Consider the following 15861-nt stretch of genomic DNA (forward strand, 5'->3'; position numbering starts at 1 on the left):
TAGTTAAGATTTCATGCTAAATGCACTGCATGAAAAATCCTAAGGGAGACTTCTGTCTGAAGTTTAGTGGACAAAGAAGCTCCAATAAGCCAAAACTTTCTTACCTGCTATAACTGCAGCATCACTCTAGCTTTGCTGCAGAAAAGGAGCTTCAGTCTAGCAGGGCTCTGAAGGTGACTTCCAGAGCATTAGCTCAATTATGCAGTAGTGAAGATCTGCAAAGGTTTCAGATATCAATTGGGTTCTGAAACAAATACTCCTCCATAATAAATAGCCAAAAATACAATAGATTTGAAGACACAAATAAAATATTAGACTTTCTAAAAAAGAACAGAGTTTACTATCTCAGGTAGTTCAAACACCAATACTTTGGATTATAGTTCTTTGGACCATTATGATGTAATTATGATGTAGAGAGTTCTGAGAGGTTTTTGAGTCAGGATGCCTTTGAACTACAGCTCCTATAATCCCACACCATTGGCCATACTGGCTGGGATGGACGGGAGTTAGAAGTCCAGCAAAATCTGAAGAGCCACAACAGGTTCAACATCATAGATGTAGCCTTCTCATAATTAACAGACGGTCAAAAACTAAAAGTAAGTAAAAAAAAACAATCTGGAAATCACATAGCTGGAATATGAATAATCTGATGTGCCATAAATACATATTGGCAAAAACTGTTTTGAATGGTATAAAATATTCTTGTGCTTGCTCCCCCCCCCCCTCACATTTTTATTCCATTTGGTTTCTCTTAAAAGGTTGTCTGTTTATTAAGGTCTTTTCTGTGATCTCTTTATGCTGTGTATCCAAGTCGTAAAAGCTTCTTTACACCCCATCCGTCATGGTATATCAAAAGATGGTATTCAACCCTTCAAAGGCCTGAAGCCTGCGGCCCGCACAGCAAACAGCCCTTCGAACAGAGTGTACAGAGCAGCCTGCAGGGGCTGGCATATCCTTCTCACCTGCACCACACCTTTGAGCAAAAACAAAAACAGAGAGGAAGGTTTAGGTTGATTTGGAGGAGAGGGGGGAAGAGAGTCTCTTGTAGCTATATGCTGCTTACTTAAGGAGTAGTTAGACTTTCCCAAAATGGGAGCTTTGGGCAGCATTCTGTCTTAACAACACACCTCACAACATATTGGACCCTTGACTTTGTAAAGAGTAGATAACCAAATATGAGAGATGTCACTTCTCTGTTGAGAAAGGAGGAGGGAGGGAGGGAGGAGGTGAAGAAGGAGGGGAGGAGAGAAAGAGAGAGACTTCAGTGAGCCACATGCCCCAGAATTAACCCTGCAGGTTAAAGCATGTGCTGAGAGAATGAGGAATGGCCGCTCGTGAAGAAACAGCCACCTTCATATTCAGCATTCTGGTTTGGTTGGCTGGCACTGCAGTAGTGCCACAGGCCCATGTTTTAAGATCATTCAACTTCTCCATCCCTCCTCCCATACTTTCCCTCCTGCTGGACTGCGGTCAAGCTTCTGCCATGGGGCAGGACCTATGGCCAGCTTGTCTTGACTCAGACTCCTTCGGGGAAGTGTGGTCAGTCATCTCCACCTCCCAATCTCACACTGTGCTAAGCATCATCCTTTTGAGCAATACTAGTGACACCTTGGATTTGACAGCCATTCATTTATGTGTCTTTCATATATATATCTCCAAGGTTGATTGATTCATGGGCCAGCTATCTTCTCTGCTGAAGCACTATGATGTATGTTCCTTCATTTCCCCGAAGGAAGTCTTATGTGGCTACTTATTATAAAAATTATAATAGAATTGATAACATTTGTAATATCAAAATTTTTGCTGACATCCATCTCTTAATTTGTGTATGCTGCCACCTCCCTCTGCACTGTCACTTTTGCTAATAGCACACCTTGATAGGTATAATCTCAGTTGTATAAACCTAACAGAGATGTTTTATAAGTCAGAGCAAACAATGGAAATTGCAATGAAGAATGACCAGAGAATCCCAAAGGATGGAAGGGAAAGTAGCGCTTGCTCCATTTTGCAGACAATCAGGAATGACAGCTAGGGACAGAATGTCAGACTTAAACAAAGTAAATCTGTTCATAATACCCAAAAGAGGTAGGAAAAGGCTGATAATAACAGAACAGTTGGTGAGGGAATCCTAAGCAGTTTCTGCAACTTCAAACAAGTTCCTTAAATGGAATTAATGTGTTATCAGCCTATTCTTTTTACTCCAGTTTAAAACCCATTTTTAATAACCATAACATTGGCTTAGTTCAGACATCATGTTAAACCATAGTTTAGCATGATGAAAACAAAGGTGGCCTCAGGGTGTTGTATTCTCCCTGCCCCCACTTCCTGCACAGGCATGAAGAAGAGTTTGGAAGTTTCCGCTTCAATTTTAGATCAACCCTAGCTTCTCATCTTGTCCAAACCTAGCAAAATGTGGTTAATTATGGTTTATTTGAAACCGGTCAGCTTCAAACTATGGTTTCTGAACCTGAATTGTTTTAACAAACCATAGTTGAATAGTTTTAACTAACCATAGTTGAGATTAACAACAGTTAGGATTCAGATGTTAAACTGCTAAACTGTGTATACAAGCCTAAGGCTTTCCCAAATTCATTCTTACCGCACTAAAGTTTTATTTAGCTGGATGTCCAAGCACAAGCATTTGAGCTCAGAGATAATCTCTCTCTCTCTCTCCCCTTCCCATCCTCCTCCTCTCCCTCAGCTTTGGGAAGATTTTTGTTTATAGAAGCAGCTTTTATCTATGTTGATATCTCACGCCACCAGCACACATCTGCAAAAGGGATATAGCCACCTCTGTGTGGTGATCGTACCAAATGCTCAAGGACTGTTTGCTCCCACTTTTCTGTTGCGGTTGACGACACATGACAAACCTAATCGCACGAAACCAAACCCATATTTTCTTACGAGAAGATCTGCTGGGAAACAGACTCTCTACAGCTTCACTGCTCCTGATTGGTTTATTCCTGATCACTCAGATTCCTTGTCATCTTTTCCTCTCACCTTTTTCCAAAATAAAAAATACATTTTTTTTCTCATTAATATGAAGGACTGTCCTTTTCATTGGGTATTAAGTTGTTCCCCTAAGCACAGAGTAAGTAGCACCATCCACTCTATTTCATGCATTCTTGAAACATACAGCATCCTCCACTGTCCAAGTTTCTGGCTATCCAACATTATATATACATACCACACATAACACAATATATTCTGGATTGCTGGGACTGTAAACAGTGGCTCGTGACCTTAAGAATTAAGAGCCCTCCAGTCAAATTCACTATCTGTCCTGCATCCTGTTTTTTTATTAATATAGTCTACATTTTAACGCATTCCCCGCAAAAACAGCTTCAATTTGAATTCAGAAAAAGAGTGACCTAGCTGCAGTTTAAGCTGCTCATGTGTACATAGCCTTTGGGATACTTTACCAAAAGCAAAACATGTTTTCAGGATTACCTTGGTTCTTTTTCTTTCTTTGTTTTTATCCATTTGTACTATCTGAAACATCTGAGTGAAGCATATAGAGTTGGCAAAGATGACCAGACCTGCCTCTGCACTGCCTATTTCACCTTCTTCCTGAATGTTGTAGGTGCATCATTCAGTCCTAACATTCAGACAGAAAGGTGAGACAGGGCTCTGAAGAACTGGCTGGCTGGCTGTCTTTGTAGCAACTGCCCCCCACCCCAAATAAAAAAATACCCCAATCCTCCAAACTGAACTGAAATCTGGGCTGGGCGTTCGTGCGGTTAGCTGTTTGCAAGTGGCCATTTTATGATAGGGAACAAGGGGCAGTATGTTAACCCTTTCCTCATCTTGGAGAACAGTGATGACACGCATTTTTTTTTCTCCCAAAGAATTTTGGGTTATTGCAAAGGGAACAGACCTGTTCTTATCAGTGGTGGAAAGGGTTAAGTATTGCACCAGCAGATTTTTCCAAGCCAGAACTCTAGGTATACTGTCGGGTAGGTGTTGTATTTATGCAGTGACACATGGGTAATTCAAAAAAAGCAGTGTAAAGGTTGCCCTTCTTAAAAGAATCCTAGAAGGTTTTTAATATATATATTTATTTATATGTAATGGGGGAAAGATTGGCATTTTGAAGGAGAATATATGTTCCTAAGTGACATACCAGCTATTTTTAATTAGCAGTTACTGATTAGAATCACTAGATAATATTCAATGCACTTTTTTCCCGACTTGCCACATAGTGGTATATAGTATATATTTTTCTTTCTCTCTCTCTCTCTCTTTTTCTGTTCTGTTCTTTTTTCTTTTCTTTTGCACATACATACACTCATATGCACAGAGACATACACACAGTTCTGGTTAGATACATGGTTCTGATATTTCTGTAGAATATACTGTAGCTATGCAGCCATTCCTAAGTTTGTACAGAATGTATATAAATATAAAATGGCCACATCTCTTTGCGTGTGTCTGTCCCCGGAAGGGTGGACTGATTGTTTTTGGATGTCTGCAGCTGTTACCTTGAAGGATGCAATTTCATCTTTCATTTATTTTTCCCCATCTAGACTGTATCAGGATAAACTGTAACGCCAGTAAGTTTCCCCTCAAGTTTCATTTTGTTCTCTCTCTCTAAATATATATTTAAAAGAAATTAACATTCTTTCCATTGCTATTTTAGAAACTGTTTCTTCTTTTCAGTTCGCTTTAAGAAAATGCTTTGGGATTTTGTAGATTTTGAAGCTTGGGGAGGATTTGAGATGGCTCTATATATGAATGTAATATGTGTGAAAGATTTCTCCAGGGGCAAATGAAATGTTATATTTCCCAGCTTCACAGACGAGCATCCAGGGAATGGGAAGAACTGAAAATGTATTTCAGTAGCTTTCCGCTTTCATGGGAAAATATCCTTAGAGGCAGTTTTAATAACAGGTACTGTATGCACTTCTCCACTACAACAAATTTGTTTTATTGTGACAATAAATAAAGAAGTAGTTTGGGCCACAACTGTGACTGCATTGTCTGATATTTCATTGGTATCCATTCTTTAAGCGAGGTTATACATTAGATTAAAGAACAAATTATGTTCTTGAATGGGGAGGAGTTTATATATACTCAGATTGATCATCCTACCATCTTGATTTTTATGCCTCTCCTGAATAGTGAGCCTTCCCCAACCAGATGCCCTCACAATGTTGCTAAACAATAGCTTCCATCAGCCCCAGCCAGCATGAGCAATGGTCAGAGATGATGGGAGTTGTAGTCCAACAACCTCAGGAGGGCATCCGGTTGGGCAAGCCTGAGCAAGAAGGTCCAGGGGAGCTTTTCAGGCCTGTTGCAGCATCTTGTTTATTTACAAAGGCACAGACAATTAGCAAGGAACCCCCTAGGCAAGCAATGCTGATGCTTAGAGCAACTCTCAGTTCCCCAAAGCAATAGCCCCGAACACCCCAAACCTAGTACTTTCTCTGGATAAATTAAAACTGCAAAAATCACGAAGTTTTCCAGACCTGCTGTTTTGTTATGACAGATGCTTGATTTTTTGTTTGCAACAGAAACATGAATACTTAGTTAGGATGCATAGAGCAATGCTTCCTTGTTCCCCTTCACACATCTTCTTGACAGTGGATATGGGGATTCCTCCTGTTCCTGTGCCTCTTACGTGAGGTCAGAATAAGAGTAAGAAAAATATGCAGTGGCAGCACCTTCATAGCTCTTGGTATACCTAGTAGCTTCACCTTGACTTTTCCCCCCAAGGAGAAAGCTCAGTTGGTTGAAGTTGGCATTAAATGGTTTGCAGCCTATGCATCTAAGAAGGTCCATGTCCTCTCCATGACTCCTTACACTGTGCTTGAAAGCGTGTCATGTGAGGAACTGTCATCCCATCCTACTTGACCATTCACGGAAAATGTTTCAGTTAGATCCCCAGCTGCCATGATTCTGTTAGTGTGTAACAAGGACTGCTAAGAGTAGGAAACAAAGCTTTCTTCCCTCCCAAAGAAACCCCAGCATCTCTGTCACTTAATAGGAAAAGGTCAAGGAGAGAAACAGGGAATCTATGGAGAGACTATCAGAATTTTTTCTCCAACTGGAAAAATATTCATTGTTATCAAATGTTTTTTGTGCAAGTTTCCTCCTGAGCACCAGCATTCGATTAAGTAATTTTGCTTTCATGAATGCTTAATTACATGGGCTTTTACATATTTATTATTTTACTACATTTCCCCTTCAAATATTCTTACACACACACACACACAAACACACTTTATAAACAAGTTTGGACTGGGTTTTTATGAATAATAATAATAATTTTAAAATATCCACTCATATACTTTATAATAAGAATAAAAATAAGAATGCTACCACTCATAGGATCTAGCTATTCAGAACCCTAAACATACTTGTTCCCAACTGGGATGGCCTAGTCCAACTGCTTCTTTCCATTATTCAACAGAAGCATAATTAAATGAAGGAGGACAAAGGTGTGGAAAGTACTGATAGTTTGAGAACTCTATGCTAGCTACAGAACCCCAGGGATTACCCCTGTGCATATATTCATTTTCTTTCTTTTCCCCTACCTTTAAAAAAAAATATATAGAAATGTGAGGAGAAAATAGCCAAAGATGCAGGTTTTTATTTTATTTTTATTTTTTTGCACTGATGTGCACATTTTGGAGTAATCTTGGAGAGCTTTGTTGGTTACACGTAGCTGGGAACATAGATCATTATGATTTTGATCAGGGAGGGAATAATCTGTCTATTTCAGTTCTCTCAGTTTCTCATTTTCCCAATACATGAAAATCCATCAGCATTTTAGTGTGATTTTTTTCCTAATAAACACAGTTCATATGCAGTTGTGACAAATGCATTCATTTTTGCAAGCATTTGCCCATTGATTTAATTTCACCAAAATGTTCGTTTTTATGCACATCTTTCCCCAGCAGATGCATTTTTGTACCATTATTTGGTTGGCAAACTGCATAGCAAAATTCAAATAAGTGTGAATTTCAAAGGATATCTGTATTTTGGTTTGCAATCCCCCCCAAGAAAGGACAGATTTGATAGATTGGGCTTCAAATAAAACCTGAATCAAATTATAGATTTGACAATTCCCCCCCCCTACTTTTCTACATGGTGGGGGGGAGGAGCGAAGTTAGGATTAGACTGTCAATAATTGGTTTCTACTGAAGGACATTATGGGCCTTTCTGGCAAAGAACTTTGGGCAAATGGCTACTAAAATATCAGATCATGCAGTCACTTCTATTAACTAAACAAGGAGCACTTGGTCTGTGTTATTAAGAGCAAACAGAGTCATACTCAAAGGATAGCACTCATGAGGAAGTTGAATATTCTCCATCTCTGTCTACCAAGTGTACTGGCTGTGAGAGCTCCATTGCATGTCCAACAGGTAAGGCTCTAGCTATCATTTTTCTTATTCTGTTAATGTGTTGAAGGAATGCAGAAAACACACGCACAGTGTTTCATCTTGTTGATTGGTGGTTTGTTCATGTTCCCTGAAATTGCCATTCTCACTTTCTCCTCCACATATGTTTCACTTTTCTTCATCCTCCTCCCCTTTCACTGTGAAGTAGTCAGCATGAACTAGAAGTGGGCAGTTTTATACTGAGGAGGGGAGGAAATCAATTTTTAAATTATTAAGACAATCAAAGAGAGTGTCACAAACATGCAAAAAACACACACCCAGAGTTGTAGAAAACTGGTAACAAAACACGTACTTGAATACTGTACTGTCATGGTATAAAACCTCAGGTTGTTTCTGTAATATGAGAATTTTAAAGGAATAAAGCGAACATTATTAGCTTTATTGGTTGCAGGGCAATGATTAGCAAAAGGTGCACTCCTGTGCTTGGCTAATCACTCAGCTCAGTAATTGCTGTTTAAGTTCACTGGGACTTACTCCCAAGGTAAGTGTGTATTGGATTGCAGTATATGGTTGCAATCCTATACAACAGCCATTGCCAGCTGGGTTCTCTCCAGATTTTTTGGAATACAGCTCCAGCCCACACTGATGGAAGTTGTGGTCCAAAACACCGGAAGTGCACTTAGTTGGTGAAGCCAGCTGTACCCCCTTACCTGGAAGGAAGTTTAATTAAACTCAATAATATTTGCTTCTGAGTAGACATGCATTGGATTGCACTGTGAACTTCTCCAAAAGCGCTTCTATTTATTATGCTATGTTTGGATGTGCGTATTGATAATAATCTACAAATAGGTTTTTTGATAAAAAGGAAATGACTTATTTATATATTAAGCTTATTTAAGTACGCCGTGGGTGGTAGTTTGATTTTTACCCCTTTTCATACACTGTGGATTCAGTAAACACGTGCACTAAGAGTGTGTAAGTAAGAAGAAAAAAGGAATGGCAACCCAGGGCCAATTTGGAATTGTGAAATGGTTAAGAGTGTCTGCACATGCGCATTTAGTGCTCCGTTTTTGCACATCCTCACCAGTTTTTTCATGGGGAAAATAAACAAGAAGAAAGCCCATTAGGATTTGCTTACAGATACTTGCATATAATTAAATGAGGACTTTAATATGACTATATATATATATATATATATATATATATATGATCAATTGTGAGAGAATGTAGTTTCAACATGCAATGCAATGCCCCCTGCCATGTTCATATTATGGAAGGTCAGAAAAGGCCTAATAAAAACTGTCGAGTTGTTCTTCCTGCACCAGCCATGAGTACTTCACTGTTGTTGGCTGTGATGTTAAACTGTCTGTAGTTCATTAAGGTGCAGTAGCTCCTCTTCTTCCTATGGGTTTTGTTGCACCTGAGCCTTATTGTGGATAAGGGTCAAATCACTTTCTGCATTTTTAATTATCGCTAGCATTCACAGGGGTAAATTACCATGCCTTTTCTCTCATGAATACAAACGAAAGAACCATCAGGAAGCATGAAACAAAATGAGGATTTTATCATGCTAATTAACTGGTACCACAAGAGGCACTTACTATAAGCATAGGCCTGCCTTTAATTGCCTATTAAGAACCTGTTAGCATGCTGACATCTTTCTGTATTAGCAGAGCCTCCCTCTATGAAAGGAAGTACCTTCTAAATTATTTGTCATGTGAAGTAGACATGGAACACAAATCTCCTGTGGCCTCTCCAATTGGTTCTTGCCAATGCATTTATGACAGATAGTGTGGCATTTCTCTGTCCAGCCCAACCTTTCTCCAGCTTTATGTAGAAATACGATTGATCAATGAGTTTAAAGAAATCGATATCGATATTCCTATTACAAAATGATAACCTTCTTTTTCATGTCAAAGGCTCACTTCTGAGTAGCATACAATTGACGACACATCGTTGATGCTTGAGTTTGATTTTGACAGCACTCTGGGCATCATTCCCAGACGCGAAACAAGAGGGGTAGACCACAAACCCTATTCTCTGTAAACTATACAGTAAATTACACTAAGCTCTCTTTAGAAGCCTATTTACTTTATGTAAATATAGAGGATCTTGACTGCCAACATAATGCAAATAACTCTGGGATAGCCAAGGTTTCTTTAATAAAGGACCACGTCTTTGGCTGATTCTTGAAAAGTAAAACCTGAATATATAACCAACTCAGATGCACTATTATTCTATTTATCAAACCTGAATTACCTACAAGTAAGTTATTAGTGATGGACAAAATCCCAGTGACATCATGCAGAATTTGGCTTTGCAAACTGAGCTACCCCAAATCAAAATAGTGGGGGCAGGGGAAGTTTTATGGGAGGCATTTCAGGGGGAGTTGGTAGAGAGGGCTTTCTGAAGGTGAGAAATGCCTTAATTTTATTTGGGCTTGACATGCTTAAGAGCATTATTCATGAGTGTCCATGTTTCAAGTAAATGGGGTAGGAATATTAGCTAAGAAGCATTGTGAGCAGCTATTAATTTCTCATGCCCGTTGCTTCTCCAGGTGGCTGCTGTTGCTTAGGTGACATTTTCCCATTGGTTCCAATTGACCTGTTTTAGGAATCAGAGAGGCCTGGGGCCTGGAAGTTTGTTTCTTCACCCCTCCTTCCTTCCCACCACACCATGTATCAATGCCATTGCTTCCCTCAGTAATTTCTGAAGGCCTTTTAGCAGGACACACCAGGAAGGGTGACAGGGTTTAGATGGTTCTGCTGACATACTTGACTCGTGGAGTGGTTTTGGAATAAGCTTGCAATCCTAACTCCACTGACCTGGGAGTTGGCCCCACTTAATTCAGCAGGACTTAGAGTAGGCATGCTTAGGATTGTAGGCTAAGCATTCCAGGCCACCAGCACATACCTTCTTTGGAGAAACAGATGGCCCAAAGCACTGAGAAGATACAGAATTGGTAGCTTCAGTCTCAGAGTGTTGCAAGACAAGGTGGGTATGCTTTGCTACCTGTCAGTGACAGCATGGAAAATAGAATGTCTACAAAAGAAGGCAGGAGCAGCGCAGAGCTTCCTCTGGTGTGCTATCAGGCCCATTTGGGAAGATCAACTCAAGCTGCCTCCTTTCTACTGTATTCCAGGCTGCATGCAGTCTAGACCCCCTTAGCAACTTTTCAGAGTGAGCCTCTTGAGTTGTTTGTCTTCAGCCACTCTACATGTAGACACAGAGGCAGAACCAGTTGCTGATGACCAAAAAATGTCAATCGGAAGCAACTGATGTCAGTATTTATTGGAAATGGCCATCCAGTTCTTTGATTTTCCCCAGCAAAGCTAGAGAGGAGTCGGTGGGATGAGAAGATAAATTGCAGTTTCTGTGAGAATAGTTGATTCCACTCTTCAATGTTTTTCTCTGCTAATTAGTGATTCACTGGCCATCAACTACTGTTTGCATTTCTAAGTTGTGTTAAATAATGGCAAATGGACATTTTTGGGGATGTTTTTCTACATGGCAACCTTAAAAATTCACACCCATAACCAATATTTATTTCAGATAAGCTGCCTGGGGTAATTTCTTCAAACCTCTCTCTCTTACGTTAGACTGACGTTAACTTTAGTTGATGCAGTCTTTGTGAGGGACAGCTAGTATGTTGCAAAATGTTTTATAAGTTGTGCTTTTGGAGCATGGCCCACTCAAGGCATCTTGCATTATCAAAAAAACCTAATGCAATTCAGAACTAACAATAGGAGCAGTACAAAAATCATTATTATTTTGAAAATGTATATCAAATAAACAAACAGCAATAGCAATTTCAGCACAATACAAAAACGATTAATTCTAAAGCAGCTCTCTAAAATAATATATTTCAATTGGGAAAAGTTGGCCGCAGCATTGAAGCCACCCATACTTCTCTGCAGAGAGAAGTTCCATAAACTGCAGAACAACAACGAGAGCTGCAGCAGTAGTTTAAACACTAACTAGAGTGCTTTTGTCAGCACAGTGACATACCCTTCTAATTTGAGACTAATTGCCCCAGTGGGAATATCACTTAGTTCCCAGAGTCATTCTTGGAGTGTGGAGATGCCCTCTTTGGGGTAGCAGCGAGATTTCAACTTCTTCTTTTCCTAATAAAGCTAAGTCAGCAGCTTTGGGTAAAAATCAGAATCCCAATTCAGAAAAAAACAGAAATGTTGCATTGACTTCCCATTGACTACCATGAGGAAATAAGCCTATAGCTATAACCACCTCACCACCTTTCTTATAGTAGTGAATGTAATTTACAGGTGTAAGAAGAGCAAATCTTTAGTGCATAAAGCCTGTCAAATCCCAGACAAATATGTGTAGCCTTCTCCCCTTGCTGGGCACTGTGAATTGGTGTGTGTGCGTGTTCCTTAAAAAAAAAGAAGGAACCATCTGTACCTCCCCCCCTCATAATTTATTTGGTAGAATTGTAGGAAATTTGAGTGCATGCCATTCTCCTTCTGAAATGGTGAATACTGCCAAATGTCAACCACAGTAATCTTGAAAGAAAACCATTTATAGTTTGGTGACTTTTTAATGATTAATTTATCCTTGCTATTGTTTCACTGAATATTTAAAAAAAATGAAAATAGCATACATTGGGGAGGTGCCCCTAGGCAAGAAACCTGCCAAGTTCTAGAAGGATAGCTACAATGGCGGGAAGCCTCATCCACCAAAATTGTGTCCCAGCTTTCTTTATGGAAATTTACCTCCCAATTGAGCAAACCTGTGGTTGGAAGAGAGGGTGCCACCATGGCCATTAAGCTACCATCCCTTCTTTCTGTTCTGCCAGGTTACCAGCCGTCAAGATAGATAAAATAAATTCCTTCTTCATGCAGTGCAATGGCTTCCAGTCACAATGCCTAGATACTACTTCCAGTAACATTGGCAGAGATGAACAGGAGACTTGTTGCACTCATATTCTGTTTGTGGGCTTCCCCACAGCATCTGTGTGGCTACTGTGAGAGCAGAATGCTGGACTAGATGGGATTTTGTTAAGAATCCAACAGGATTCACCTGTTTAAAAGCCAAAAACATATTGATTCTCATAAAAGATGAACTAGAAAGACATAATGGGTGGATTCCAGTGTAGTGCTAAGTATCTCATTTTGTCAGTGTGAGGATTCCTCTTTGTACAACTGAGTAGTCTCTGTCTCCCCCACCCCTTGTTCACCCTCTAAATTTGTTTTAGGGGTTTTCCCAACCCCCAGGAACAGATTTGGACAGGGTGCAGGGTGAGCATAGGAGAGGAGGAAAGTCCCACTGCGCAAGGAAAAATACTTTTGCTGATGGGATGTGGTAGTTGAACGCTGCCCAAAGGTTTTAACATTAGGTTATATATTGTTTTGGGACGCGGGCGGCGCTGTGGTCTAAACCACAGAGCCTAGGGCTTGCCGATCAGAAGGTTGGCGGTTTGAATCCCTGTGACGGGATGAGCTCCCATTGTTCGGTCCCAGCTCCTGCCAACCTAGCAGTTCGAAAGCACGTCAAGTGCAAGTAGATAAATAGGTACTGCTCTGGTGGGAAGGTAAACAGCGTTTCCGTGCGCTGCTCTGGTTCGCCAGAAGCGGCTTAGTCATGCTGGCCACATGACCCAGAAGCTGTATGCCAGCATCCTCGGCCAGTAAAGTGAGATGAGCACTGCGACCCCAGAGTCGTCCACGACTAGACCTAACGGTCAGGGGTCCCTTTACCTTTACTATATATTGTTTACAATATACTTCATCACTGAGGTTTGATTTTTTGAGATTCTGGGGAGGCAGCTGAACCTTGATGAGTGATAATTTTAGGAACTTATTACTTCCAGTAATAATTCCTCCCCACTGAAATATGAGAGACCTCATCAGTTCTGGCATTGCACCAAAGAAGGGAGACGTTCCCTGAACGTTCTATTTTTATTGTCTGTAAATTAATTAAATTTCTCAGTACTTGGTTACAGATGTGACATCCAAAATTGTAAACTCTCACACTTGAGAAAGAATGCATAATGTGAGGTAAAATAAAGCAATCATAGGTTATGTTGTTATCAAACCAGTGACCAAAAGTACTTAGGAATTATATCTGACTGCAAGGGCCTTTGTAAAATCAGAGGAAGTAATTTAAATAATTTAAACAATGAAGGGGTACCAGGAAATGGAGAAAGCTTTTTCATTTTGACTCTGCTAGCCTGTCTGTTGTGCTCTGTCAATTTAGCCATCATAGTTAATTCCCAGATTGTAGTGCTGAGCAACTTCCATACGAAAATGAGTAGATGTTTCTAGAAAGTGTTTTTCATTGTGTCAGGAAATATTGACAATAAAGCTTGTACAGGATCTATAGGAATAAGTTGTTGCTGTATAGCAGAGACTTTCTGAAATATTATTACCCAGAACACTTGGCCAACTGGGCATTCCCACCACATCTGGAAATAATATCTCTCCAACCTTTGCAACCCCCTTCAGCAATTGACAGGTAAAAAATGTTGATATTGTATAACTTAGCTGGTGTAAAATACAATTGTTAGGTGTAAAATACAATTTCAGCATAGCTTCCCAAAGTATGAGACTTATTCCGTATACTGTTCCACACATTCTCTGTTATCGGGATTTTTAAGTCCTGCTCCAAACCTCTCTAAGGCTTATCGGTGTTCCTGTGGATGAGCAGTAAATAGTTTACACAGCATGGAGATTACACCTTTTAAGATACCCAAAGATTTAACACATAAAATCTTGAATGCGGTTAAGAATATCACAGTTCCCTTTTTATGAATGTGTGTTTTACAGATAATATTTGAATTTGGAAAAACTGAAACCATTTAAGTTCCAGTGAGTCCAGTTTGTCATAAAGGTCAACCAGTTCCAGGGGGCAGCCATGATCAAAATGATCAATAAAGTCCTTTAGATTCCCAGTATGTATTCTGTTGGAATTTAGCCCCAGTGCAGAATAATAGATGGTGTAGAAAAGGAATCAGTGGAGATACTTTAGGTGCTAAGACCTCCATCCATATCTTCCAAATCTTTAACAAGGTAGCAAAGAACGAGTTAGAGATGAGGCTCAAATTACTTTGGGTTGTTTCAGAAAGGGTAATGTTCTGAAATAGTGTGCCTGAGAGGTCCAGCTAAACCCAATCCACTCCTGATTTTACTGCTTTTACTGTTTTTAAAAATGTTTTTATTGTTACGCTTTTCAATAATTTATTGTAATGTATATTTTAATTAAGGGAGTTTTAATACCCCAATGGAACTGTTATCGTGGATTTTAATTATGTGTTGGGTTTATAGTTGCAAAACGCTTAGAAACCATTTTGGCATGTAAGTGGTGTCTAAATTAAATAGTAGTAGAAGTAGCATTTAGCCTTTTAAAACAATAACCCAGAAACTTATTAAAGCGGCCTTTAGCTCAGATGGGTCATGCTGATATTAACATGAGTGTTTCCTACATTGGCTGGCAGTGGCCTACAAGGGTTTCAGACAGGAGTCCTTTCTATCTCTCCCTAGAGGTCTTTGATTGAGCTGGGGCCTTCTGCTTCCAACCCAGGTGCTCTACCAGTGAGCCATCCCGAAGGCCAAACTGGGGACAAAGCAAGGATAGTAATTAATGAGAGAAGGATACCAGAAAACAGGGACTCTTCCTGATAAAGAAGGGCTACAGGAGTGCATGTGTTCTAGCCCTCCTTTGTCGCTACAGAAATGATATGCACACTGTGGCTACAGGGAGCTGGCTAGCATTGCTTGGTGAAGCTTTTAATCATGTCCCCTTCTCTGTTGTCTTCAGCATTTCGTCCCCAATGTATATGCAACATAGGAACACTCCACCTGTGACACCTTGTGGGGTTCACAAAAATCCTGGTGACCATGTTGAGGTGAAAGAGCAGACCAGAGAGTGAAGCATCTCTGCAGAGTGCCAGCTAGTGGCTTTGTCTTGTTCTTCAACAGCTACCACCACATCCATCATAGCAAAGTCTTTTTGTATTCTCATGGGTAGATATATGTATATGTTGTTCCATAGTGAGGTCTTACACATGAGTAATATGGGATAAGGCTGAGTGAATGCATCTGCATAGTGGTGAACCAGTCTTTCTCAAAAGAGATTTCCCACCCCCACCCCCCAAGAAAATTTCTGTTTTCCCGCCTTCTTTTTTCTGCCTAGGAAAATAAGGGCATATATTCTTCCCATTTGGGGGATTGGGGTGGCACCCACTTCCCACAATGCCCTGAAATGTCACTAGGCATTCTGAATGATATAAAATAGTGGCTAAACTGCCAACGTAATTACTGCTGCTAAGAAACACATCTTAGGGAAAAGGTAAAGAAGCTGTGCTGTTGTCACTGCTACTGGTGAGCCCCAAGCTTGAAAAACTGCGGGAGAATTTCTCCTCCTGAAGAAATTTGGTGAAATGCCCTCACCACACTTTCTCTGATCACTAGTAGGGTAGAAAATTTGCACCCAGCTCTAATATAAATGCATATACTTATTAAGCTCCAACAATCCCACTCCCCATTCTGTTCCTTGGCTGGAA

The 15861-nt window shown here is 40.1% G+C and overlaps 1 protein-coding gene across 28 annotated transcripts in view; it reads left to right on the plus strand.

The window, feature by feature from the left end:
* The window catches only part of NRXN3 (neurexin 3), a 1187696-nt gene that overhangs the window by 399156 nt on the left and 772679 nt on the right, over positions 1-15861 (plus strand). For 26 of the 28 annotated variants that reach the window (XR_014512831.1, XR_014512832.1, XR_014512833.1 and 23 more), the window contains one exon: positions 4527-4553. The exons of the other annotated variants lie outside the window; for them this stretch is intronic. Coding sequence is in view for 23 of the 26 variants with exons in the window: in XM_083447320.1 (XP_083303446.1) it covers positions 4527-4553 (27 nt within the window). In the remaining 3 variants the exon portion in view is untranslated. The remainder of the gene's footprint in view (positions 1-4526; positions 4554-15861) is intronic. 28 annotated transcript variants of the gene reach the window in all.

Source organism: Podarcis tiliguerta (genome assembly GCF_965153285.1).
Source record: "Podarcis tiliguerta genome assembly, chromosome: 1".
Taxonomy (NCBI): Eukaryota; Metazoa; Chordata; class Lepidosauria; order Squamata; family Lacertidae; genus Podarcis; species Podarcis tiliguerta.